Consider the following 26,245-nt stretch of genomic DNA (forward strand, 5'->3'; position numbering starts at 1 on the left):
TGTTGTTTGTATGCAGATATTCCTCTGATCTGAATACTTTCTCGTACAATTCCACTGGTTCACATCTTGAAAGTGGGGTTTGGATGGCAATTCACATTTTTGACAAAAATTTCCAAAAGGCCTGTTGTCCTGTGGAGGATTGTTTCTACACTTAGGTTTGGGTTGTAAAAAGATGATTATTGACTGCTGCCTCACATCAAAGTGATTGCACATAAAAAAAAGTGTATATCAGGGGTTTCATTAAGGGCTGGGCACCGGCCAAATTGACCGGTTGTAAGGACGGTTTTGCCCACCTGGTTTAACAATCTGGAGGAAGGTTTATCTTATGAAGAAGTTTAGTTCAAAAAGTTTTGCCCACCTGTGAAAACCAGTTGCCCTCCTGCTGAAAAAATTAATGAAACCCCTGGTATTATATATTTATTTAATTGTGTTTCTTGTCTTAAAGCTCATGGACCTGTGTTTGTGATCTAGAAGGCTTAAGCATGAGGCATCTTTGGAGACCTGGTGAGTGAACAGTTTTCAAGATATTGTTGATGGATTTAAATATGGTAAACACCCACATATAAGGAAACATAGATTAAGAACATCAGGCTGAAATTTTGCAAATAAAGCACTATTTTTATAAGAACAAAATCAGCCTGGAAATATAAAATGTTCTTATAAAATGGATAAGACATTAAAAAAATTTCAGATCGTACAGAAGGCCTGCTGCCAGATAACTACAGCTCATCAGCTGTGATGCTGTTTTGCATTTGTTTTGGTCTTTTTTCCCTTCAAATGATCTAGTTACTTGTAGGGAGATATATCGAGTATTCCCAACCAGTTCACTAGTTAACTAGTAATAAGGCTGATTTTCTTTTGCAGGCTAATTGTTACAATAATGTCATGATATTTTATTAATTTTCTTTGCCATTAAATATGCTAATTTAATCTCAAGCAATTTTTGCCATTGTTACAGTTCTGAATCCAACAACAAAATTTAAGAACTATTTAAGAACACCTTCAGGCTGGTTTTTCACTAAGCACCCGATAAATAAGAACCTGATCAGCTTGACCTCCAAAATCATGTGTTCTTATGTGCGGGTGTTTACTGTAATGTTATGTTCATTGAGTCCATACCTAGGGATAAAACTATTCTGTCTAAAACTATTGGTACCTAGTGACAAAATCTCTTCAGAAGATGCATGTTAGGACTTGATGCATGTAGGTTACGTTTAGGTTGTAGCTTTAACTAGAGTGGAAAAAAGTTTGTTTTTTTTTTTTAGGCAAGAAAGTAACAAAATTCTCTCTCTTACATGACTCTACTAAAGCAACCACTTTAGCTCAGTGTAAAACTGTTTGGCTGCAGTTAATTTATCAAAAAATTATTTCTGTAATCAGGAATCAAAGCTTTGTTGAAGGTGATTGAGGTTGTAGAATGTAACTACCCTGAGACAATGGGTAGACTGCTGATTGTGCGTGCACCCAGGATATTTGGTGTTTTGTGGACACTGGTCAGTCCTTTCATTGATGAAAACACAAGGAACAAGTTCCTCATTTATGGAGGAAATGACTACCAGGTAATGATAGTAAACAATTGTCTATAGGGGAGGAGGGATGGTGCAGTGGTGAGAATGCTCACCTCCTACCACTGTGGCCTGGGTTCAATTTTTGGACCTGGCATCACATGTGGGTTGAGTTTTTTGTTCTCCATGTCCTCCGGTTTTCCTTCCTCTGCAAAAACCAACATTCCAAATTCCAGTTTGATCTGGAGTCGAGTGTTTTTAACATGAGCCACAAGCTCAGAAGATTGGGCAACCAGTTCCTACATTATCAACTTTGCATAAATTATTTATTATTAATATCTATAATGGTCTTTTCATTTCCTTGAGAGTAATCCTGAAAAGGGCTGTTGTCATGATAATGACTGATGTTAGTTTTTGAAAAAACCCATTTGTTGCTACTGTGAACTTTGGACAACTTTGACAAACTTTTTTTCTTTCCCTGGATCATCAGTTTAAGTCAGCTAAATAATGGAATAAAAGACACCTTTAATTTAGAAAAACAAAAAGGCAACACATGGCAAACTCCAATACAAGATTATTAATTTAAAAGTAGTACTCTTCCATCTCTGTCCATATTTTCATCTATTCTTTTTATTTTAGGATCCTGGTGGTTTGACTGACTATATTGCAGCAGAATACATTCCAGACTTTCTTGGTGGACCATATGAGGTGAAGAATATCAGAAAGGGAGCTAGAGAACTAGGCCATCATTTTTTATTTGGTATCCATGAATCATCAAAAAGCTAATTTATGTAAAAAAGAAAAAAATTGGCATTATCCAGAGAAATGATTCCTCTGTAGCTTATTTTATGCCTGGTTAGAACAAAAGGTTTATCTGTGGACAGTTCTAATAAAAGGTTGGTCTGAGCATGAATAAAATTTAAGTAAGAAGTAAGAATGCATGCTTAAATGAATAACCTCGTTCAGCTAGAACCTTTGCACAAGAATGCATGCCTCAGTGTGGTGTAACAAGCAAAGACCCTGCATATGTTTTTGCTTGTTGTATTCTGCTTGAGCTTTGATACTGTCTGAAATTAACATATTTTCAGTGAATGAAATAAATGTAATGGTACCACTTTACAAAGGCATATATTAATCCTCCTGCCCAAAGGACAATGGTCAAGAACAGTCTACAAAATACATTGAAAGTTCCCAAAACAATGTTTTCCTTTTGACTTATTTCAATGAGTATACTCACTGGTGTCCTACAATATATTGATGACTTCCTTTTCAATACTGTCAACACTACCTCCTTGGAAATAAACTGACTTTTAATGGGAAGTCATCAAGAAATAATTCCTAAGAAGATGTCCCTTTTCTCCTGTGTAGTGTCAAATTAAGGAGGGGGGACTTGTCCCAAAGACTCTGTACCGATCTCTGGAGTTCAATGAGGGAGAAGAATCTTGGAGCAGTGAAATCTACCAAACAACACATGTTAGTAAGGGCTCAGCCCATGAGGTAAGGGACAAATGTCAGAAAAAATGCTGTTGATTACATAAATGATAATGGACTTTAGCCTTCAATGCATTTCTACATAGGTGTATTCAAGATTATTTGGTGAAAGAATGGGCGATATGATAATGATAATCATCATCATGTATCTATTCGCTCCGACGAAGAGCTAACGCTCGAAACGTCAGCTTTTGTAATCATTACGGTGGCCAATTTACCATTTCAACTTTGTTGATATATCATCATGTATTAGCCTCTTTAGGAAGCTGGTCACTGGCGACTCTTCTTCTTAGGACTTCCCAGGAAATGTTTCTCCATCTGTCTTCAGTCACTTCTGTAGTGTATAGTATGCCAACGAGCATGTAATATGCGCGATGTAATGTGATGCGTGATGGTGTGATGTAATACCCTCGAGACCTGCATATATATACAGCGTGTGTTTAATTATTTAGTTAGTTCTCTTAGGTACGCGAATAAAACTGATTCCATTTTAACCGCTGTGTACTACAACTTCCTCATCCATTCTACTTGGCATATGTTCTTCCTCTTGTTTTCTCTGTTATCTTTCCATTTAGAACATTCTTACAAACACCTAGTCATAATTGAAGATATTTGAAGAAAACTAGCAATCTTGAATGACTATCACAGCATATGTTAAACATTACACTTACAGACAGTGGCTTTTAGGTTTCACAAAATACAATCAACTCTCATTATGGGAGTAACTGTAATTTAAATATTGCTCTGATATCAACTTGAAGGTGGAATTTCAGGGGTTTCATTAAGGGCCGGGCACCAGCCAAATTGACCAGTTGTAAGGACGGTTTTGCTCACCTGGTTTAACAATCTGGAGGAAGGTTTTTCTCATAAAGAAGTTTAGTTAAAAAATTTTTGCCCACCTCTGAAAACCAGTTGCCCTCCTGCTGAAAACATTAATGAAACCCCTGGAATTTCCTCTCTGTGTTCTTCCTGAATGCCATGGTAATAAGTTGTCAGGACATTTTGAGAGAGAGATGGTTAATGATAAGTTATGTTATTATTGGTGAAGTGAGCTACTTCTTCATCTGTGGTCTTCATCTGTGGCACTTTGCCACATGAATAAGACTGTTGTACCTGTAAAATTCCAAAATTATTACCAAATGAATAGACTAATCATCTTGACCCACTGACTGACAGGTCCTGGTAACAATAAAAGAATCTCAGGCAGTAATCACATGGGATTTTGATGTCATGAAAGGAGATGTCCAGTTCACAGTGTTCCGTCACAAGCGGCCTCGTGAGGCAGTCAGTACCACAAGCTTGTCAAGTTTTGGAAGTGATGCATCCCTCAACCAGTCTGGAGTTATTGCTGGTGTTGATGCAGTGGTGGTTGAAAAGCCAAGGCATTGCTATGATGGTGAATCTATACAGGTATGTATCTACAATTGGTGCCAAATTTAATTAAAGGACAACAATTGTTGAGAAGTGGATTTTAGACCCAAGTGGAGTTTGCCACAATACCCTCCTTCCCTCACAGGATAGGCCCTCTGGCTTGTAAAGTGGCAATGTGACCTAACTGGTATCTTTATTTTTCTTCCTAAAAGGGGACACATGTTTGTTCCATTCCTGGAGTTTATGTTCTTCAGTGGAAGTACAAATCTGGAGCACCAACAGGCCAAGCCCATGGGCGTCACACCAGAGCTAAAGTCATGTACTATCATGAAGTACTTCCTTCTCGAGATTTTAGGTAATGTGTTTTGAGAACTGAATTTTCATTGTGATTAGAAGAAAACAGGAGCTGTTTGAGTACTGTGCCTATTGGGATGTTTATAGATATGGGGTTCCTATAGGCATGTATTCTTGTAAAACTCTGGAAAAAAGATTAAGTCTTGTGCAAGCAGAAGGGAAGCTGAAGTGTATGGCCATAATTGGCTAATGAAGTAAAATTTCTTTCATAATTATTCACAACTGAGAATATGTTAAAATTATTTTCTAGGAAAGAAGATAGAAAAATGCATTTGTTTGCTGGTTGAAAACAACCACACTTTCATTTGAAAAAGGCTACCTTATTGGACTCTATTACCCTTAAACTTTGAGTTAGTCTTCATATATTTAACATTATTTGTGTGACTATGGTGAGAGCATTTTACTGTAACATTCTGTGGCTACTTTTAACTTATCTGCTGTTTCATCATTTTTTTTCTCAGGGGATCGTTATCAAGTCTGGAGTCTTGCCACAGCGGCTTCTCTCAACTTAGCATTTCAACTTCAACAAGTCACTCTTCAGGTGCAAGCACTGCTTCACATCCGTCCAGATAGCAACTACAGTCAAGAGGGGCTCTGACACCAAGCACAACCAAATTGCATGTAACAAAACAAAGTGGCAAAGAATGAGCTAATTACAGTGCTTTGCATTACTTCTTTACAACATGCACAGAGGACAGAATGTTAAGTGATTTGTAACGTCTGTTTGTATAGCTAAACAGAGTGCTTTATGCCCGTCAATTTTCTATCCTAATTATAGTGAAAGCAAATTGCCATTTTTGTCTGCTGGCAGACGAAATTATTGGTAATTAGCGACAGAAATTTATTTGAGAAGTTGTGGAATACCAGAGAATCTGAATTGCTACAGGCTTGTAGCTCAGAAATTTCTGGTGACACACTTTTGCTCAAGTTAAGGCTAAACAGTGGTAAAATGCATCTCAATTTACATAATATGTATATAAAATTAAGAAACAGTCAATTTTTTTTTCAATTGTCAATGCATTATGTGTTGCAACACTTAAAGAACTGAACATTTCAGTGTCCTCTGCTGCCTGTTTTTTTTCTAGCTAGCTTTAATTGCAAAGGTTTTGTTCCTACTATTCCCATGCAATAGGTTAAATTTTCAATTGCACTATTTATTAAAATTAAATGATTATTATTATTATAACAATAATTAAAATTTTGGAAAATAGAACTTAAGAGTTGTAAATTAAATTATTGGCACAAATAAGAGGTGAGCCCCTCAAGTAATTATCTGTAGATAAGAAATAACAATTACATGGCTTATAATGAAATCCATGAAGAAAAGAAAACAGTTTCCAGTAACATGTTTCATGCACTAATTAATTGTTTTACAGAGTAGGATGAAGTAAATGAGGAGTAAGTGAATTTTAGGTCCATACCTAAACCTCGCACTATGACTGATGTCGTACCTTGAGGTAAAAATGATCAACTATTCCAGGTTTCTTAACCTGGTCATTCTTATATTCCCAGTGTGCTGGGCTAGCTGGCTTTTGTAGATATTAAGACATTTATGTCCATTTTCACTGACTACTTTTAATGAGCATACACTCTTTCAACGTAGTGAAATCAGCATTTCTTAGCATGGAATAGTGTTAATGAATGATATAGTTATGGTGGGGGAGGGGTGGGTGGGTGCAGAAATATACTCTAACAACTAGAATGTTTTTTATCAAATTCTCAGGACTGTAACTCCCAAGACCTGATGAATTTCTCTTCTCTCCTCCAGTTACCATGAATTTCACTTATTATTACATCCATTTTGAAATCACTTGTGGTCCCTGTAATATGATTGGCTCCAATATGGTGCAATTTATTCACGAATTGCACCATTTTTTTGCTCTAAATTGCATTATTTTATGCTTGACTGAGTTTTTGATACATGACATCAAAGTCTTTCTGTTTTTCATACAAAATAAGATGTAAAAGCGTTTCCGGTTCCACTATTTATTTAAAAACCTACTCAGTACTGCATCAATAAAATATTTGATTTGACCAAGTCCTGTATTTGGGCAATTTCAAAATGGATGTAATAAAGTGATAATTGAACCTCGTGTCATCCAATTTTGGTCTTAAATCATACTTGTGATTTCAAATCAAACTTGCGCTGTGCGCTTGTTCAATTTTGAAATCACGCATATGATTTCAGCCCAAATTGTACTCCACTTAGGCTGGGGAACATTGTGTCACCTCAAGTTGGAATCCTTAACCAAGAAAGATTACAAAAGATGCATCACAATTCTTAGGGAAAATTCATCACTTTTGGGTCCAAAAGGGCTAGAAAGAAATTGTTCATGACTGCAATATTTTCCAGACACTCTAAATTTAATGCCGAGTGAGGTCATTAAGCTGGGACATACTCCATGTACTAATTAAGGCATAGTTTAAACCTTGCACTTTCTGCACTTTCAATATAATCATACTGAGATCATATAACCCCAAGATCAGTAGTTCTAATCAGAGAGTTTAATGTATAGAGCAGTTTTGAATACCTTTGGAAGGTTAAGTATGTTATTAAAATTTTGAAAGTTGCTGACATGAAAAAATTGTTATCTTCGCGATGCAATTTGTTCATTGTGTATCAACTCAAGTAGTATCAATGTAGCAAATTTTCAACAATGTATCATATGAAAAATTTTGTACAATGTCATCATTGTTCTGATGCAAGTTACAAATTACCAGATAATTGCTGGGTTTCAATTTATCGTTAGGCTAGGTTTTTATAATTCTACAAAACAATAAATGCATCGAGTTGTAACTCAACTCAGGTCTCTTTGTAGCATGCAATATTTTACTTCTATAAATATGATTACTTAGTTAATGGTAACCTTTTACATATAATCTCAATAATTAAAAATTAATAATAAAAATGTTAACAGGGAATTTTCTGAATAATGAATGTTTTAAATATATGTTCTTTTATCGGTATCTTTTAGCTAGAATTGCATAATTGAATAAATTCTTGCTTTCTGATTGGTTAATGATTTAATGAGGCTTTGTGATAATGTTTCACATATCTTGTTTCACCCTCGGGATAAAAACAAACATTAATGCTGTTTTCTTTTTTTCTTATTTTTATTCAATCATGGGATTCAAGGAAAATTCATTGCCTGACTTGTAAATTACATAGACAAGTAAAAATGAACGATATAAAATCCCGACGTTTCGGCGACTTCATGACGCCATTATCAAGGGTACGAATGAAAATAAAATTAACAAATGCGAGTTCAAGAGTTACAACTAATTTGTATAGGGGAGGTACCTACACAAATACTTTAGCACGGATAGAATCCGTTTGCACGTTCAAACTCAGTGTTAATTGTTTGATGTAAAGCATCTCGTTGACAAGACAATTGAATTTGTTCATGCATTTCTTGAGAACTTTGAAACAGCTAAGGTCCTCAGGGACAGCACCTGCGTGGTCGTTGTCGTAGTGCTTGCGTAGACTTGTGAATTCTGGGTTAAATTGCGCTTTAAAACTAATATTACACTCATCACTTTGTGGGATATCAGTTTGTGCTTGCAATTTATTGCCAAATATCCTTGTCAGTTTAAGGAAATTTCCCATAGTATTGCTATGATGGTGCAGCAGAGTTTTAATAAAACCTTTTAATGGAATATTTCTATGTTGTTTCCTTTTCTGGTTGGACATTAGGGCTGGAGAATAGAGGAATCCACACAGCTAAAGTAAATCCTCTAAACCCCATGAGTGACCAACATTAAATTTTTCCTTGTAGTAATTTACTGCTGAGTCATTCTTTGAGATCATGAGAATAAAGGCAATGATCACCAACCTAACAAGCTTCTGATTATTGTACCTATTCTCTGTATCAGTACCAAAGAAAATGGAAGGAGAAGAGTACAGAATATGGATACTGATGTCAGGGTGTAAAGGGTTCAATTTATTTTGAGAATTTATTTTGAGAGCTTATAGCCACTCAACAGTCAAAGCACCTAATGATCTCAGGCCCATTTCTTGTAAGTTCCCTTATTCCCTTATCTTACCAGACTTCAGGTGGTAATTTTTTGATAGTGAGGGTCTTGGATTCAAAACCAGTTTATTCTTATATTTTGTTTCCATTTGTTTTTATTGTTTGAACATCACATTGTCAATTGATATCGAAATCTTAAATGAAACATGGCAAACAAAAACCTGCACCTGAACTTGTCAGAAGTTTCATTAGGCTCCATTACTATTTCCAGCTGCTCATTCCCCAAAATCATGCTGTTCCTTCTCAGTTGGATCATAAATAGAAATAGACACATTGCTGTGTTTCATTTCCAAGGCTATCTTGAGATTGCACTGCTCACTGTCCACAAATTTAAGGCATGATCGTAAAAAGAACAAGTTGCAACTATATCAGTTTGAGTATCGGAAATGCTTTCATCAAATAAGTCAGTCCTTTTGAGTTCATCATTTCTGTCCACTTCTACAAATTCTTGTGCACTGAATCTGGCAAGCTGGATGTGTTTCCTACACCAGTCAGCACCATAAGCCAAAGTTGCTTGTTCTTTATATGACACTACTTTTTCTAAGCTTTGATGGCCTGGAAGTACAGCAGAGAACAAAAAAAAACTGTTTTCTCAAGTTAATATCGATATTAATTTTTTTTTTAAAAAAAACTTTACTCTTCAAGGTCCCCCATTATGTTTCCAATTAAGTTGGGCATCCAACAAATCCTATTGTGGCATTATCTTCAAGCTAGATTGCCATTGAAGGGCTCTGCTTAAATACCTATTTAACTTAAGATAAATCTCTACATTCCTTGAATGGACTGCTCTTTGTCGTGGGTGGATGAAAAATCCTGCCATTCTCACTAAGATTCCTTTGGTCATAAACCAACAGCCTCACAAGTTCACAAGTACTGGGGGGGGGGGGAAGGGAACAACACTCATTTACAGGGGTTCCAATAAAAACCAGTTTCCACCTATAAGACCTACTTCCACTGCATGTTTAGCCTGCCAGCAGGCTCTTATTTTTTAGGGGAAGGGGCCTTGTACTGGCCCCTTTTCCAGGCACACCACCAATTACACTCTTGTCAGTGGCTTATGGAACACTTTCCATTATCATACCTGTGTTATTGTTGAACTGAAGGATATGGAAGCCCTCATACATGCATGCTGTTAGCATTGTGTTTCCATGGTTTGGATGCCACTTTATCCTCCACACTCCTCCCCCAGGATGCGATGTGCATAATGGGCGTGTCATGTTTCTATCGTCCCAAACATGAATCTTCTCATCATAGCTGTTAGTTCAATAACAAACCAGGAGAGAAGTTTACATCACTTGATTGTACAAGTTAAAAGTTTGTTAGTTATTATCATAATGATAATAATGTAAAGATATCATGATTATATTTTTATATTCTGATGTAAAAATATGATTCAATTTTTTCTAACAGTGAAAGAAAAGTTACACACCACAATCAGAGTTTATCACATTTGGGTGTGACTAATAACCGTATCACCAGAGCATTGATATTTTGATTTTGGGAGTGAAAGAGCAAAGAAAGGCCAAGCTTAGACTCTTACCTGCCAGTTGCAATGATGTGTTCATATGCAAGATTGCACTGAATGCTGCTGACACCCATCTCATGTCTAGAAAGGAAAAATTAAGAAGCTCACTGAATTACTAGCCAAGAGGGCTGTACACTCAGGTAATTTCAAAAGCCAAGCAAGTTCAAAGTGACAATTTATATCCTATTAGTGAAGAGAGGCACTTTAAGTCAGAACATAAATTTTATTTCTCTGAAGCAAAATGTCCTCTACACATGTACTCATTCTTGCATGCTACTTCTGAGCTTCTTCACTCTACTTTACAACTAATAACATCACAACTGAATTGAAAAATAATTGTATAATAATACAAAACAGAAAAACTATGGACAGGCCATCATGCAGACAGTTATCCTTATCTGATATCACAGCTGGACCACTCCATCGAGAGATCAAAACACTGGGCCACAAAACTTTTAACTGCTACTTTAATTGAATTACAGAACTGTGATCATAAAATTAAGAGGAATAACCTTTTACTTGTAAATGTAGGTTTATGGCAGCCTGTTCTTGTGTCCCATCCTCTGAGTAGGCAATCATCCCCACCTTAATTTAGTAGGGCCAGTACACAATTCAAAATTAACCACTTTCCCTCTATTGTCTCATCATTTACTAGAAATGTTTATGCTTTTTCCTCTCCCATTGGAGGCGCAGTGGCCTCATGGTTGGTGCGCTCGACTCCCAATCGAGTGGTCCGGGTTCGAGCCCCGGCCGGGACATTGTGTTGTGTTCTTAGGCAAGCCACTTTACTCTCACAGTGCCCGACTCTCTTCACCCAGGTGTTTAAATGGGTACTGGCAATTTAATGCTGAGGGTAACCCTACGATGGACTAGCATCCCATCCAGGGGGGAGTAGAAATACTCCTAGTTGCTTCATGCCACAGAAACCAGAGTTAAGCACCGGCCTAATGGGCCACTAGGCTCGTAAACAGACTTTACTTTTACCTCTTATTCCAGAGTATAAAATCTCCATATTCATTATTCATTTTATAGAGGACCACAGGGCCATCAGTTTTATTACTGTTTACTACTACTACACTTTATTTGCAGTAAATGGTTTGAACCTGGGGGTAACATGTGAAGGTGTAGTCTGATCGTCCGGGTGAGTGTAGTCCTGAGAAGGACTGTTGTCGGTGGCAGTGACTGACGTTTCGACAACCTGTGCAGAAGTCATCATCAGAGTCAAGTGAATGATTGTTGTCAGTAGAATATTCTTATTCCAGTTCGTGTGAAATGATCGGTTGGTTTTGCCATGATGTTATTGGCTGTAAGATTCAAGTGACGTAAGTCGGTCGTGATTGGTCTGTTTCGGTCTGTCAGTAAAGCTAGGTTGTTCTTTTTCGGTCGTTTGTGATGTTTATGTCGTGAATGAGTCGTTTGTATGGGGCTACAACTACCCGCAACTACCCCGCCCCATACAAACAACTCATTCACGACATAAACATCACACACGACCGAAAAAGAACAACCTAGCTTTACCGACAGACCGAAACAGACCAATCACGACCGACTTACGTCACTTGAGTCTTACAGCCAATAACATCACGGCAAAACCAACCAATCATTTCACACGAACTGGATTAAGAACATTCTACTGACAACAATCATTCACTTGACTCTGATGATGACTTCTGCACAGGTTGTCGAAACGTCAGTCACTGCCACCGACAACAGTCCTTCTCAGGACTACACTCACCCGGACGATCAGACTACACCTTTACACTTCATTTAAGTGCATTCCTTTGCACAGTACTTTATCGTACTGGATCTTGAAACCGATGTAGGATCTTACCACTAATGGCACAAAAACGTCTTTATAGGAAAGAGAGGTCATTTGACATCATGTAATTATTTTCACCAAGATGCAGGATTGTAGAAAAATGCCCTCGCTTACAAACAATGACATACATCTTTGAAAACTGCCTCATTCTTTTATTGATAGATTGAATTGTCTTCGAAACTGCACCTCACTCAAAAATTTAGAAATACTCAGACAAAGCAACTCCTTTAAGTTGTTCTTTGACGCATCAGTCCAGAACAATGGACCTCCCTCTTACTTTTAGTGATTCATCTGGACCAGTGGTAAGTGAGAAATCAATTAAATCCTAATTCTAATAACAATTCATTAATATGAAAAATAACATACCAGAATATACAATTGATGAATTCCAAGCATTAAATGCTGTAATCCAAGCCTCATACTGATGCCCTGACCACTGCAAAACTTGGCAAAGCTCAGAAGTGCCTTCATTAAATTTGCACAAAGTAATCTGTCCACCTGAGTCACTCACAACAATGTGGCTAAAAAAGGAGACAGACTGGTTATTATAGAACTTTAATTATTCATTTAATTGGCTCATTATTTGGGGATAAACATACAAGATGTTCTCACAACTACTCTTGCAAGAACATCCAACAGATAATGTTCCATTAAGCCATTGATGGTGAGTTATATATTGAGGTACCAGAAAGTAATGATAATGGAGGATGAGACGATTGCAAATAATTATGCAGTTAATAATTACTGTTACGATACTAAACAACCATTATCACTGTAACCTATGATTTCGTAGTTTTTCTTTTTGTGTGTGTGTCCCACGTATATATATTGTAAGAGAAATGGAATTTTGGTTCCCCAGAAAATAGACTATAGGTGATGCAGTGGCTTGATGGTTGGTGCACTCGACTCCAGGCCCCGGTTGTTCGAAGGATGGATAACGCTATACACTGGATAAATCTCTATCCGGTGGATAACGCAGTATGTTTTGGTAACACTTATGCGCTGGATAGCGATTTATCCGTTGGATAGCGTTATCCGCCCTTTGAACAACCGGAGCCTGATTGAGAGGTTTGTGTTCAAGACCTGGCTGATCATTATGTTATCATGATAGTGAGTTAACTAATAAGAAGTTAGCTAGGTCGCTAGATAGTTGGTTAATAAATTAATAAAGGCTGATAGTTTCGAAAGGAACTGTTTGGGGCTGCATCGGTGGGAGTAACGAAATAATTTGGATATATCAACAAAGTTGAAATGGTAAATTAGCCACCATAATGATTACAAAAGCTGACGTTTCGAGCATTAGCCCTTCGTCGGAGCGAATGACGAAGGGCTAACGCTCGAAACGTCAGCTTTTGTAATCATTACGGTGGCTAATTTCCCATTTCAACTTTGTTGATATATCCAGGTTAATAAATTAGTTAATTAGTTAATCAGCTGGTCAGTTAGCTAGTAAATTAGTTAATTCCATTATAAGTTACAGTTTTTACCCTCATTACTACAGATTACCTTATTAGTTAGTTTCTTTAATTTACTCATATTTCAGAGATTTTTACCTTCTATAAATTTTATCGGTGCAATCTATAACACTACTGTACAGCACTATTGAATAGCAATAGAAATAGTGCTATATAAATACCGTATTATTATTATGTTGTGCTCTTTGGCAAAGCACTTCACTTTCACAGTCCCTCTCTCCACCCAGGAGGTTACATCGGTACTAGGGAATTGCCTGCCTGATGCCAGGGGGAGAGTAGTAATAATTATCCTAGTTGCTTCATACTAGAAAGACTGGGCTGAGTTTTGACTGGATGGACCACTTGGATCAAATACAGATGATAGACGGACACAATAATTCACAACAATATTGACATTATCATAAGATGGTATTGCCAAATGTCAAACCTGTTTTCATCTTCCAAAGACCAATCCAGTGAAAGACACAATTTTTCTGGACTTGAAATATAACTGGTGCTCTCAACTAATAACTAAAAGAAATTATCAAAAAAGGTTGCCAACATTAGTTCAAAATCTTGCTGGTTAAATGAAAGACTATGATCATTTTAAACAAAAACTGTACAACCTACACATGGGTGAACCCAATAGTAGGAACCATCTTGTGTTCAAGTAAGAATGTTGCACATATCCTTTAAGTTATTTGTGTAAACTATGTACCTTTTCTCTGAGGAAATAGATCTTCAGTTCTCCATCTGATGTAACAGCACCAAGTACAGCAGAATCATTTAATGGCTTTGCTAACCTGACAACATTTAAAAGACCCTTAATTCTTAACACCATAACATCAGTATGCATATTCTCCAAACTGTTCTTTATACATTTCCTAAGGTGCTGATTTGGAGAATGTTTAATAACAAGAGCTTCTTTAGTTGGTGATCATTTCCTTTATTCTCCTGACCTTAATGTGTGATTCAGGGGTGATATTGTAAGGAGAAATTAAAAGCTGGTCACTCTTAGCGGTCAAAGGGTTAAAAGACAAGAAATGATCGTAAGAAACATTCAGAAACATTCTCATGAAAATGTAATTTCCTCAGATCAAATTGGCACTCTTAACTTCTTGACTGTGGCATAAAATGTACAGCATGGCTATTTCAATGTGGGTGAAACAAATGCGGAAAACAATCGAAAAAAAACAGTTCAGGTGAAAACAACTTACCACTTTGTATCTAAAATACCACTTGTTTCCTGAGTTTGCAGTTTCTCCAACCTGCAATGTGAAACAAAACTCAAATTTATACATTCATTTATGAGTACACACAACAAGCAAATGACACACCTGATTAAAACAATGAGCACACCAGGTGAACCTTGTACGTGATTCACTCAGGCAATACAGCTGTACATTGCCGACTCTCTTATTCCCAACGCTTGAACATTCCTCTGGGCAAGGTGCGTATCCATCGTTTTTCTCATTGTTCTCGAGCAGCTGATAAGTACCACACACCAAATAGTCTTCAAAACCTTTGACAGGACACCACTCTACGGTATCTGCGTAATAACCCGTATCTAAGGTGCACAGAGTGTCTGTGTACATCTCCGATTGCCATGAGAATCAGCAAGAGCGCAATTTGTGCTAGGCGTTCCTTGTCATTTTCGCTGTTTGACGCCAACCGCGCAGAGGCTTGTGGGAACTGGAAAAAAGATGGCTGCCAAAACTCGAAGCGGCGGAACACAGCGCGTACTTCAGAAACTAAACAAGTCCATTGAAGACGGTGAATATTACGAAGCTCATCAGCTGATAAGAACGCTATACTTTAGGTAGGTTTCTTCCTAGTCGTTTCTATTGGTAAACTGACAGGACTCAATAAGCGAGCTAATATAAAGAAAACACGAATGAGGTAGCGCCTAGGCAATGTGAGCCTCGCTGTAAGGCTGTGATTGATTGGAAATATTCTATTCAAATTAAAACTATGTAAATATGTTAGATATTTTTAAGGTACCGTGGCAATTAAGGTTATGGAAGTGAGATGAAGTTGTTTGTTCGCCTTGAAAATTTGCGTTGCTTCGTTGTTCTGTGAAATATAGTAGTAATGCCCGGTAAAAAACGTGCACTTATCTATTACTAGTAGGTGCTTACGTAAGCAAATTCCATTTCACTGAAACAAATAGAAGGTAAGTTATAGTTTGGGTCTAATAAGATTTAACTAAAAAAGAGAGTGCTCGTACAGAGTTTTAAATTTTGATTCTGAATATGAAATTTCTATTTATGATACCTTACAAAATTGGGATTTCAGTTTCCATAAATTAAATCACCAGACCGTGACAGTAATTTTTATAAATACAACTCAAGCAATGAAAGAACATGCAGATAGATACTTATAAAGTTCAAATTTAACAAACAAGTATCCATGGCAGTTCCACTGAGTAACAATTTTCTTGAATGCCCTTGGACCCCCTCTGATAAAATATGGTATAGGAAAATTCATTACTTGCTGCTACTCATTTTCTTATAGATTAGTTATAAGAATTTGTTGTTAGATCAAGATAACAACTTCTATGTGATAAGTTTGAGGATTCTCATTACCTGTTTGCAGGATTATGTAAGGATATTTCAGAGAGAAGTTACATGTTAATCACTTCTGGGAGTTAAAGGGTTAAGTGATAGATTTATGAATAAATAGGTGGTAGGCTAAGCCTGCATTCAAGCCAAGTGGCCCCTCTAGCAGGAGCTCATCCTGGTTTCCTTAGCTTAAAGCAGTTACGTGTGATGCATGATCCTCACAGTAGAGAGCGCTATTTATGCAATAGCGAAAATCAGACCAGAAAAAAAATCAGGCCTGTACGGGATGCGAACCAATGACCTCTGCAATACTAGTGCAGCACTCTACCAATTGAGCTAACAAGCCAACTGGGAGCAGGCCGTTAAGTTGATTCGTAATAAACCAGTCATGATAAATCAGAGGATCATGCATCACACGTATCTAATACCGCAGTTCAAAATATATGAACTTCGTATATACATTGTATCTTAAAGCAGTTAGTAGTATTACTACTCCCCCCCTGTATGGGATCCCATTCCATTGCGAGGTTACCTTCCCACATTTCATCAGGTTTCTCTGGTGATTCACTAGTACCCATTTTTATTATCTAACTGTGCCTCGTAGAGTACAAATAACGTGCAAGACCAGTTTAAATGTCATGCAATATTTGTACTCCAGAAATATCCATGAAATTCACCTGCACTGAAATAACAATTTGGCATGCTGGATAATAAGTCTCTTATTAGACATTTTGTTGTGTAGAATTGCTGAGTATTTTTACTCGATATTTGGATTTTGACTTGCCCCACAGGCCCATCAAAATATGGCACAACTCGTGAAAATACTCAGTGATACTACACAACAAAACATCTAATAAGATATATATACTCCTGAATGAAGAGAGGGACTGTGAGAGTAAAGTGTTTTTCCCAAGAACACATTGACTTGGTCAGGTCTTAAACCTGAACCTCTGGATGTAAAGTCCAGCAATTAACCATTGAACCACCTACTGTGCAGTGAATAAATAGATGAATTAAGATAAATTGCCATAAAAACCTGCAGATAAGCCGCACCTTTTTTCCAAAAATAGTCACTAGAAATTGGGGAACATTTGAAAAAGGTGTCAGGAATGTCAACACCAAATTCTGATCTGATGCCTGGTTACTAAGCTTCAAACGTTCCACTGGCATTCTTGTTGTATTGCAAAAAATCTATGGAAAAACTGTGTTGAATGATAAAAATTACTGTCAACAAATACCAGAAAAAGATTAATCATTTGTCAAAGTTGGTAGAAATGATGTTCATTATATTAAAATTGTGGGTAAGACTTTGAAGTATTTTCCGTTGCATTGTTAATGGTGAGTTTACACTGGATGAACAGTGGATGAAGAAGACTTCTCAAGACTCGACTTTAGATTTCTTTTGATTTCTTTCCAAAAAACTTTTTTACCAAAATTTGAGCTGCTAAATTCAGGGTGTGGCTTATCTGCAGATTTTTACAGTAATGATTGTTAAGTTGAAAATGAGGTAAAAAACTTGTTCTTCCTCTTGTCATTCTGTTCATCTTCTCTTTATTTACACCTTTGTAGCCCCTCCACAGGGTTATTTTTACATGTGTTTTAAACATGAAGGCACGCTATAAAAAGGAGCCTTAGATCCCACTGGACTATTTGTCAATCAACTGTCGTGTGATGTAGAACTCTTAGAGTCAAGTCAGCTTGAGCTACAGCTACTCCAAAGCAGTGAAAAGTAGGCGCATCTTCCTCAAAATTGTTTTATGTCTTCATCACAATACAAGAATTTTTGAGATTTGTATTTCCTTTCTCCAATATAAACTGTCTTTATTTGTGGCGGTAAATTTGAGATCAAAGTAGGTGGTTCGCACGTTACCTCATGCCACCATGCTAGTGGAAGTAAACAATAGATATCTCATTAGCTCCTTTTGTTCGTCTACCAGCATTTAAATTTGACCCGCACATGTCAACAGTGAGTGACAAATGAGAACCTTCTTAGCAAGGTTAATCTTAATTAAAAAATGTATGATCTCATTTCTAGGTATATATCCCAGAAGAGCTATGATGATGCTTTAGAGATAGTTCATAATGGGGCATGCCTATTTCTTAAACACAGACAGGTAATTTTCTTCCAGAGTATTTCTTGTTACTGGTTTCCAAAGGCTGATATTTACCTTATGACCTTTTAACATGTCAAATTCAAGTTCTCCAACATTTTGTTGACAGTACTTTCATGGTCAGATTATTTAGTAAATTGATTCTCAGCAAATGTTATTTTATTTGCAGCTTGCATGTGGAAAGCATATATACCATAATAGGATGCATATACATGAGATACTAACTCTCCCTTATGTCTGAAATGCTTCTAGGAAAGGAGTGGTAATGATTTAGCCTTGCTGATGTTAGAGTGTTTCCGCACAGCAAAGGTGCCTGTTGGAGAAGATGCCTTGGGTAAAATTAAAAGTTTGTTTGAGCTTTATGAACACGGTTCGCCAGACAGACAGGAATTTGTGACAGAAGCAATAAAGTAAGTGGAGATTGATAGGTGATATTCAGGGTAATCAGAAGTTTTGGTTTTATTTCTGTGATTGATCTGTTGTATTTATTGAAAGGGGCTCAATGTCATGTAAAATTAATGTTATGAAAAACACAAAATACAAAAGTTTGAAATTATTTGAAATTGAAATCCATTTGAAACTGGAAGGTAAGGTCAAACCGTGATTATCTGGACCTCAATTATCCAAATTTTTCAATTGTCCAGACCTGCTTCCCTGGTTCATTTTTTTATGGATATTAATAACCACTAGTCATATTTGAGATCAGTAACAATTTTCTTCCATCAAACGAAGCACATCAAATGAAACTCCTGTTGGAACTGAACTTGTTCCATTTTCAATAGCCAATTAATGTTTTAGAAATTGTCAAACATTGTTGGAAGGACAAAACAATGGTGATGCTATCTCATTATCCTGACTATTCAGCCCAGTCTACATGTCTTTATTCGTGCTTTTCTCATTGCCATGTTCCCACCAATAACATAGCTCCGTTTTCTGCCTTTAAAACCACACACAACCCACAATTCCGCTATTCGTTCTGACGAAGGGCTAACGCTTGAAACGTCTGCTTTTGTAATCACTACGGTGGCCGATTTACCATTTCAACTTTGTTGATATATCCAGTCTACATGAGCCTGGATAACCAAGGTTTGACAGTAAACAATTCCATCTCGTTTTGGGGTTAGGCAGGATTGTCAAGCATCCTCATTTATTACTTATGCTGCTCATTAGGGACTTTAAGCAAACCACGATGGCTACGGCAACGAGAACGAGGAAAAACAGTAGATTTAATTGGCAGAACAATAGCCCAGCACGTGCGTTTTGAAACTTTGTACATTTCTTAGCCGTCCTTTGCAAAACAACAACGTGAAATCACCAAAATTTGCGTAGTCTGCGAAGCAAGACAGCGGCGGCAAATTATTTTAATTTACATTTGGAACTGAACACTACTTTTATGTGTTATATTGAGTTTAAGGTCCGGCGCCCTATGAGATGGTAAACACATGCAGCCATTTTCAAAATTCTAACTAAAAATAGAAACTCATTTTTTAATCGACGTCTTCCGTGGCATTGTCGTCCTGACTGCTTAAAGTGCCTATTGTCTGGTGTTGTGAGAAAAAGATTGTAGGTAGGGCAATGAACAGCTTGGTGCAAAAGTGCTAACTGCAAACAGCGTTACTGAAAGGAGGCAGAAGGGCCAAAAATTCTTTAGAACTTACCGTTTGGATATCTTTTTCAAAATTCCCAAATTCTAAGCAGCGATATCATTACATCTGGAGATATTGCACATGAAACTTAGCGTAATATTACATAACTAAGTAGCAAGGAGCAGGGTTATGTATTCCGTGCCTGTTGGAATTCTGCGGCATATTTATCAATGAGAATAGTTAGAGAGTTTTAAAGTGAATGCTTTACTTGATAAAGTGAGAGGCCAACACCAAGTTGGGATCAAAAGGAGAGTCTCAGGTAATCAACATATCCCTGCAACCAGCAAAATCACCAGGCCTTTGAGATTTCAAATGTATCAGCTAAAGGGCAACTGAAAAATAATGCTTCTGGTGCTTGCTACTTTAAATTTTTTTTGATGATCTTTTTACATGAGTTAGAGCAAGGTAATGTGAAGTTTTACTTTATTTATTTCTTTTTTGTTTGTTCTCAGATGGACATCTGATACAGATCCATCCCTTAAGTATGGACATTCTGAGCTACACCTTATGTGTGCACATAACTTTTGGAAAGGTGGGTTTGAAAATATCAGATATCACAGTATACATGTTGAATTGACATGGATTAACAGGGCTCAACACTAACTTTTCAACTTACTAGCCAAGTAGCTAAGAGGTTACGCTAACTTTTCAACTTACTAGCCAAGTAGCTAAGAGGTTACGCTAACTTTTCAACTTACTAGCCACGTAGCTAAGAGGTTATGCTAACTTTTCAACTTACTAGCCAAGTAGCCAAGAGGTTGCGCTAACTTTTCAACTTACTAGCCAAGTAGCTAAGAGGTTACACTTGTCTAACTTTTCAACTTACTAGCCAAGTGGCTTAGATGTCACGACAATTTAGCATTAAAAATAAGCCAAAACTGAATTTGTTCTAGTCAGGGGCTAGTTGGCTACCGTTAGTGTATAGCCCTGGATTAAGAGGCAGTTTGGGGGTAAAGGCACTGGTCTTATAATCTGTTGGTCCTGGGTTCAAGCCCTCCCCCTTGCCACTCACTGGATTTGACCTTGGTAACCCCAAGTTCAACTCCTTTGCTGCACTTTGTATAGAGCCAACTGGTTTGCCCCCTGCCTTTTGGAGTTTCGAAACATTTTATTTATGTTTATTTAAATATTATAGAAAAAACCAGCTACTCAGCTACTCTGTAAATTCAAGATATAATAAAGTCATGTTTATGTTGTTTGTGTTTAATATAGGGTAATTTTAGACCGCCTACCTAGAGGTGCTGTCAGCTCTACATTTCCTATGTCATGATTTTATGTCCTTTATCATCAATGATATAACCAAGTAACAATCCTGTTGGTGAGGGAAAAGGTCTAGTGCAAACCTGTTAGGTTTTCCTTTTATTTCTTTCCTTTAAAAGGAGACATTTAGAATTTTCTGTGCTTAATATTACCTTTTTACTCTAAACAGAGAAAAACTTTGGTGATTCACAATATCACTTTCTGTTTACATCTGATGGACAACAATGTGCAACAATGTTGGTGGAGAGTGCTACAACATTGGGCTATCCTGGAGAGTCAGACTTATTTGTTACACAAGCAGTATTACAGTATGTTTCAATACTTACATGTAAACTATGTTTAGAAGCCAAAAAGCGTAATGTATCAGAACTGTCAACAAGAGCTCTTAGCTGGCCTAGTCTGCCATCTTTAGAAGGTTACTATGACCTCATTTTGCCATAAAATACTGATGAAAATTTGGACAATTATTGAAAAAAAAAAAAAATTGTATGATTACAAAGCATAATTATACAAATTCCTAAAATTGTTATTTAGTAATTTGTATAATTACGCTTTGTATAATTATAATTATGTTTTTGTTTTTTATATTTGATGCTGAAAAGCCCTTTGGGGAAGTGGTCAATAAACATGTATTATTACACGACTCGGGCAGTCAGAGGGCCAATAACTAAAATCAACCAATCAAAATGCTCTATTGCCAGTCCAATATTCTCTAAGTATTGGACCGGGCACTGTCCCGAATGGTCCCGAATCATGATAATGCACTTGTGTCCCTTTGAACTTCAGCTGTATAATAAATCTCTTATTAATCAAGCTTGCTCGGGACCGTACTGTAAGAATATTGGTCCTCTGTCTTTTTTGTATGGACCTCGCTGCGCTCGGTCCATACTGTCAAGACCTCGGGCCAATATTCTCCCAGTACGGCCCTCGCACTTGTTTAATAAGATATATTGTGTGTATCTATGTATGTATTTAAGCTATCAAAGAAATTCACACAAGAGTCTCTTCCCAGTTTTTAGTGAAATAGCTCGCACAATGTACCAGTAACAGGTTTAGTCATGGGAGTCAATTCCACCTTCAGAATTTTTGTTAAGTTTTGTGCAAACTTCATGAAGTACTTGGGACATTTTGTCGGAGTAGTTCTCAGTCTTGCAGGTGATCTGACGGGACAATGTGGTATCTATGACAACCTGGCCAACTGCCATTTATTGTTTGCTGTATAATTTCAAGTATCCACCACTATTCTCCTCCACTTCAGGGGATAATTGTTAATTATTTACAAACCTTAAAAAGTAAACAATTAGAAGGAGTCCAATGCCCACAATGTCTCCTTCATGAGACAAAAGTTTTTGTATCTAGATCCATGATTGGCACAGAATGAAATTGTAGTTCCTTATTGTCACCAGTTGTGGGGTAATAAAATAGTTCTGACATTGCTATTTGTCCTTTTCACTTATTTATTCATTTTATTGCATTCTTTAATTTTTTGCAGATTTCTTTGTCTACAGAACCTTATGACTGCTAATCTAGTGTTCTTCAAGTATACTGCACAACATCCAGATTATTCAGGGATTGGTCCTCCTTACCAAAAGCCTCTTCTTAATTTTGTCTGGTTTTTGCTTCTAGTTATAGAAAGGTTTGTTCTTTATGCCCCCATAGAATGTTTTTGTGTCTTAACTTTACATTAATTGGTTATCCTTCTCAATAAATTATTAACAATAAAATCAGAGCTTCTGTCATTTTACAGAAAAAAAAAGATTGATATACACCTTAAGCTCCATAATGTCAGAGTTCATAGTTAACTGGTATCTGTGGGTAATATCCCCTATTAGTTGGGTATTAACACTTTTACTTCCGTGATCTAAAAAGTAACTCTCTGTACCATGTACTATGAATGACGTGTGATATTAGTTTTGAGAATTTGGTATTGAATCAAATGATATTCACTTGTTGTACAGTGGAACCTCGATTTGATGAAGTGCCAAGGGACTGGGGAAGTTGGTTTGTTATATTGGAGGTTCATTATATCAAGGCTCTGTGGCATACATTTTACTTTAACTTTAGCTGGGCTGAAACTGAAGTATTGTTCATTATTAAAAACTATATCATTGGATAATGCAATTCAAGACTTTTTATTGGCTTAGCCACTATGGTGTAGTGCTAATATACCATAATCTACTATCTGTACATTGTAATATCTGGTATCATCTTATAAAATAAAGTCTAGAAGATTTGTCTAATATCTTGGGGGCATTTTTTCTAATAAAACAATTATTTGCGCTTGTTGGATATGAGATGATTATAGCCAACTCTGTGCTACGCGCCTCATTGGCTATCTATCATCTCATATCCAATGCGTGCTCGTGGAATAGTTGTTAATTATACCAAGGACTTTGTTATATAGGGGTTTGTTAAATTGAGGTTCCACTGTAACTTGTTTCTTTATGTTTATCACTTATCTGCATGACAAGGTATTGATTCGGCAAGGAGAAATAGCTTTTCTGTCACTCTTGAGTATGGTCAGTTAAAACTTTGGTTTTGCCTTTTTATGCAAAGTTAGTGAAAGGTAAATTTGGAGTAAAATATAGGCAAAAAAAAAAGAGACCTGTCAGGTATGAGCAGGTTGTCTTCTTCACAGAGTTTTAAATGAGTTCTCTTTCTTGATTATTTAGGAGAGGAAGTCTAAATCAGTTTACAGTGTTGTGTGAAAAATATCAACCTTCCATTGAAAGAGACCCAGTATATAAAGAGGTTTGTGGCTTAATTAAATGAACAGTTGATTAAATCCTGCACTAGTAGTATTGCTATCGTGAGGGAATTAAACTTTTTTTACTGCTTATTGCACAGTATTTAGATAGAATTGGACAACTTTTCTTTGGACTTCCACCAAAACCCTCAAACAAAGGAATGATGGAGGGTATTTTAGGTAAGTGCTTTGTCGTTATTGCTTATTTTATTCTAATCTGGAGTTTCCACACCTCAATAACAACACAGCTCTGTATGAGAACAGGAACTTACCCTTAAATTGAAGTTCTATTTGATTAACTGATGCCATAGCCATTTACATTAACTCTGTAATGGCAGTGTCTTGTTTTTATTTCAGGTGACTTAATGCAGTCTTTGATGGGTGGCGATGAAGGGAATAGTGGTGCATCAACTTCAACTGTAATGAACATAGCATCTGAGGAGGTGGACTAACATAAGCTATTTACAATCTGTACAATCCCAAATTTTTATACTAAGAAGAAATAGCAGTAACAGACTGATGGGTTTCAGCTCAAGGTGCTGGTCTACCCTCCTGGACAAGAACAGCAAGTATTCAGAACCCATTGGAGGTGCAGGCTACTAAATTGCGCTGCTACACATCAGTGCTATGTCAATAAATACAAACATGCAAGAGAATCGGATGAATAAGCAAGGCCTATTTTACGACCATAATGGGATATCAGATCACGATTGTAATGTCTGTGGCCTTTTCAACCATTGTATAAATTTACCTCAGCTGAGCTTGCTCCAATTAGCAGCTTGGCTAACCAATCTAGATGGGTTTTTCCAGTTGGACATTCTTCAGTTTGTATGAACTTGGGAAGGACCACAACGATTCTTTCGAATTGAAAGTTGATTATGAATTACAGGTGTTAAGAATTGTTGTTAACTGGAGAGACTGTAAGATACATGATAATAGTCTTGGAGTGCAGTAAAACACCAGACATGAATAAACTGGTATGGATCAAGAGTTTTTATGGAAAGAGAAACTTTAAACATTGCAAATAGCACAGAAGTGCAAACTGAATCATGTACACCAATAAAGAAAAAAGACAAGTGCAAATACCCAAAGAGTCTATGGGTCTGTATCAAAGCATATGCATCCATCCAGTTTTATTTTACAACTTTTCTGGGTTTTTGGTTGCTGTGTTTGTCTGAGTTTGTCAGCCTCCTCTTCAAACTCTCCTTATTCTGTTTGTCTGCAAAGAGGCCTTTCTTATTTCTTACACTGAAACGTGAACATAACAGTCTTGTAGAGATATCTTGTCATTAAAGAGAGCTTTACATTAGTTTTTATTTTAAAAAAAATAAAAAGAGTAGTAAACTGGAAATTTAAATTTGTGATGGACTGGGTTGTTAGTTTTCACTCAAAGCTGTCAGGCCAGATTAGGTAGTTCCTCAGTTTTAAAGCCTGTAGTTCCTTAGTTTTAGAGCCTGTGAGATAATAATTTAAACTGGGAAAAGTATCCACCATATTCAGTTTGGAAACTTTTCAAAGATGGTATGATCACCATGATGAACAACAACAACCAACTTTATTCACCCTTATTCTTGAGAAGATTAAATTAACATTAAATAAAAAAATTAAAACTTAGAGGGTGTTGGCTTCCTAAAATAACTAGAAGGTTAACAAGGCTAGGACAAGAACCTTAGCACTAAGCAAGTTCTCTAAGAGCGAATCATGTACACAAGACACTAAAAATATATGTGATTGTTGCTTAGTGCGTCCCCCCTTCCACTTTTTTGTCAGTGTTATCAACTTTAACATGGTGTCTAATCTAGCCAAAACGCGATGATTTTCCCGCCTCAGTAATATCTTTAAACAATTACAGCCATTAGGTATAGAAAGTGTAGTTATTGTCTCATGAAATTGTTGGCTTTTGCGTGGAAGCCGCGAACTGGACGCCAAATAATACATCACCAGTTATCATTACTGTCTCACTAACGAAAAGGATCGCGACGTGTTTTTTAGGAATTAAAAATGTCTGTTATATTTTAGAGACCCAAACTGTTACTTGTCTCCTACAAAATCCCTTTGGTCAAGGATGTGTGGATGGCAGAATGAATTTCCTGCAACAAGGGGGATATATCTCTTTCAATTTTCTTTTCTTTCGAGGAAAAGGGGCCAAGGGGAGGGAAGGACATAAACCTCTTTCTGGTCTGCTTTTCCTTAGATCACTGTTGAAAGTTTTTTTTTACAGTCAATTTGAAATATGTTAGGGCTTGACCTGTGGATGAAATATCTCGTAGGTGAGCAGAAATTAAAAAACTGCGAATAAGATCCTGAAAAAAAATAATTAACCGCCTCCCGGTTAGCTTAATGGATAGAGCGCTGGACTGTTGTGCGGGAG

The 26,245-nt window shown here is 36.8% G+C and overlaps 3 protein-coding genes across 4 annotated transcripts in view; 2 read left to right on the top strand and 1 right to left on the bottom strand.

Moving 5' to 3' along the window:
* LOC111322813 (SEC14-like protein 1) overlaps positions 1-7,749 on the top strand; it is a 21,174-nt gene extending 13,425 nt beyond the window's left edge. The window contains exons 12-18 of the mRNA XM_088736767.1: positions 446-504; positions 1,381-1,559; positions 2,145-2,213; positions 2,874-3,002; positions 4,173-4,406; positions 4,580-4,722; positions 5,183-7,749. Coding sequence (XP_088592893.1) covers positions 446-504; positions 1,381-1,559; positions 2,145-2,213; positions 2,874-3,002; positions 4,173-4,406; positions 4,580-4,722; positions 5,183-5,294 — 925 coding nt within the window. The 3' untranslated portion in view covers positions 5,295-7,749. The remainder of the gene's footprint in view (positions 1-445; positions 505-1,380; positions 1,560-2,144; positions 2,214-2,873; positions 3,003-4,172; positions 4,407-4,579; positions 4,723-5,182) is intronic.
* LOC111322854 (diphthine methyltransferase) lies at positions 6,717-15,205 on the bottom strand. 2 transcript variants are annotated; one of them, XM_022926056.2, is made up of 9 exons: positions 14,919-15,205; positions 14,768-14,818; positions 14,269-14,353; positions 13,999-14,081; positions 12,463-12,617; positions 10,790-10,862; positions 10,293-10,358; positions 9,834-10,006; positions 6,717-9,307 (listed from the first exon to the last, which is right to left on the bottom strand). In XM_022926056.2, the coding sequence occupies exons 1-9, from the start codon at positions 15,143-15,145 to the stop codon at positions 9,048-9,050; spliced, it is 1,173 nt and encodes a 390-aa protein (XP_022781791.2). In that variant the 5' UTR covers positions 15,146-15,205; the 3' UTR covers positions 6,717-9,047. The 2 variants fall into 2 exon arrangements, with proteins under 2 accessions (XP_022781791.2, XP_022781790.2); XM_022926055.2 differs by having other exon boundaries at positions 14,910-15,205.
* An 18-nt stretch (positions 15,206-15,223) lies between these two features.
* Positions 15,224-25,225, top strand: LOC111322848 (Golgi to ER traffic protein 4 homolog A). Its single transcript, XM_022926048.2, has 9 exons — positions 15,224-15,369; positions 18,147-18,225; positions 18,475-18,632; positions 20,321-20,400; positions 21,298-21,436; positions 22,621-22,764; positions 23,801-23,879; positions 23,976-24,054; positions 24,232-25,225. Exons 1-9 carry the CDS (start codon positions 15,254-15,256, stop codon positions 24,324-24,326), a joined length of 969 nt encoding a protein of 322 aa, XP_022781783.2. The 5' UTR covers positions 15,224-15,253; the 3' UTR covers positions 24,327-25,225.
* Positions 25,226-26,245: the final 1,020 nt, after the last annotated feature.

Source organism: Stylophora pistillata, chromosome 10, assembly GCF_964205215.1.
Source record: "Stylophora pistillata chromosome 10, jaStyPist1.2, whole genome shotgun sequence".
Taxonomy (NCBI): Eukaryota; Metazoa; Cnidaria; class Anthozoa; order Scleractinia; family Pocilloporidae; genus Stylophora; species Stylophora pistillata.

What these genes read in the sequence shown, in the direction of transcription:
- LOC111322848 (XM_022926048.2), top strand. Translation starts at nt 15,254, where the DNA reads ATGGCTGCCAAAACTCGAAGCGGCGGAACACAGCGCGTACTTCAGAAA. An exon ending in ATAAGAACGCTATACTTTAG is followed by an intron (nt 15,370 to 18,146) that starts GTAGGTTTCTTC and finishes TCTCATTTCTAG; the next exon opens with GTATATATCCCAGAAGAGCT. An exon ending in TTGCTTCTAGTTATAGAAAG is followed by an intron (nt 22,765 to 23,800) that starts GTTTGTTCTTTA and finishes TTGATTATTTAG; the next exon opens with GAGAGGAAGTCTAAATCAGT.
- LOC111322854 (XM_022926055.2), bottom strand. Translation starts at nt 15,145, where the DNA reads ATGTACACAGACACTCTGTGCACCTTAGATACGGGTTATTACGCAGAT. An exon ending in TCTATTTCCTCAGAGAAAAG is followed by an intron (nt 14,082 to 14,268) that starts GTACATAGTTTA and finishes AATTTCTTTTAG; the next exon opens with TTATTAGTTGAGAGCACCAG. An exon ending in CACATCATTGCAACTGGCAG is followed by an intron (nt 10,007 to 10,292) that starts GTAAGAGTCTAA and finishes TTGAACTAACAG; the next exon opens with CTATGATGAGAAGATTCATG.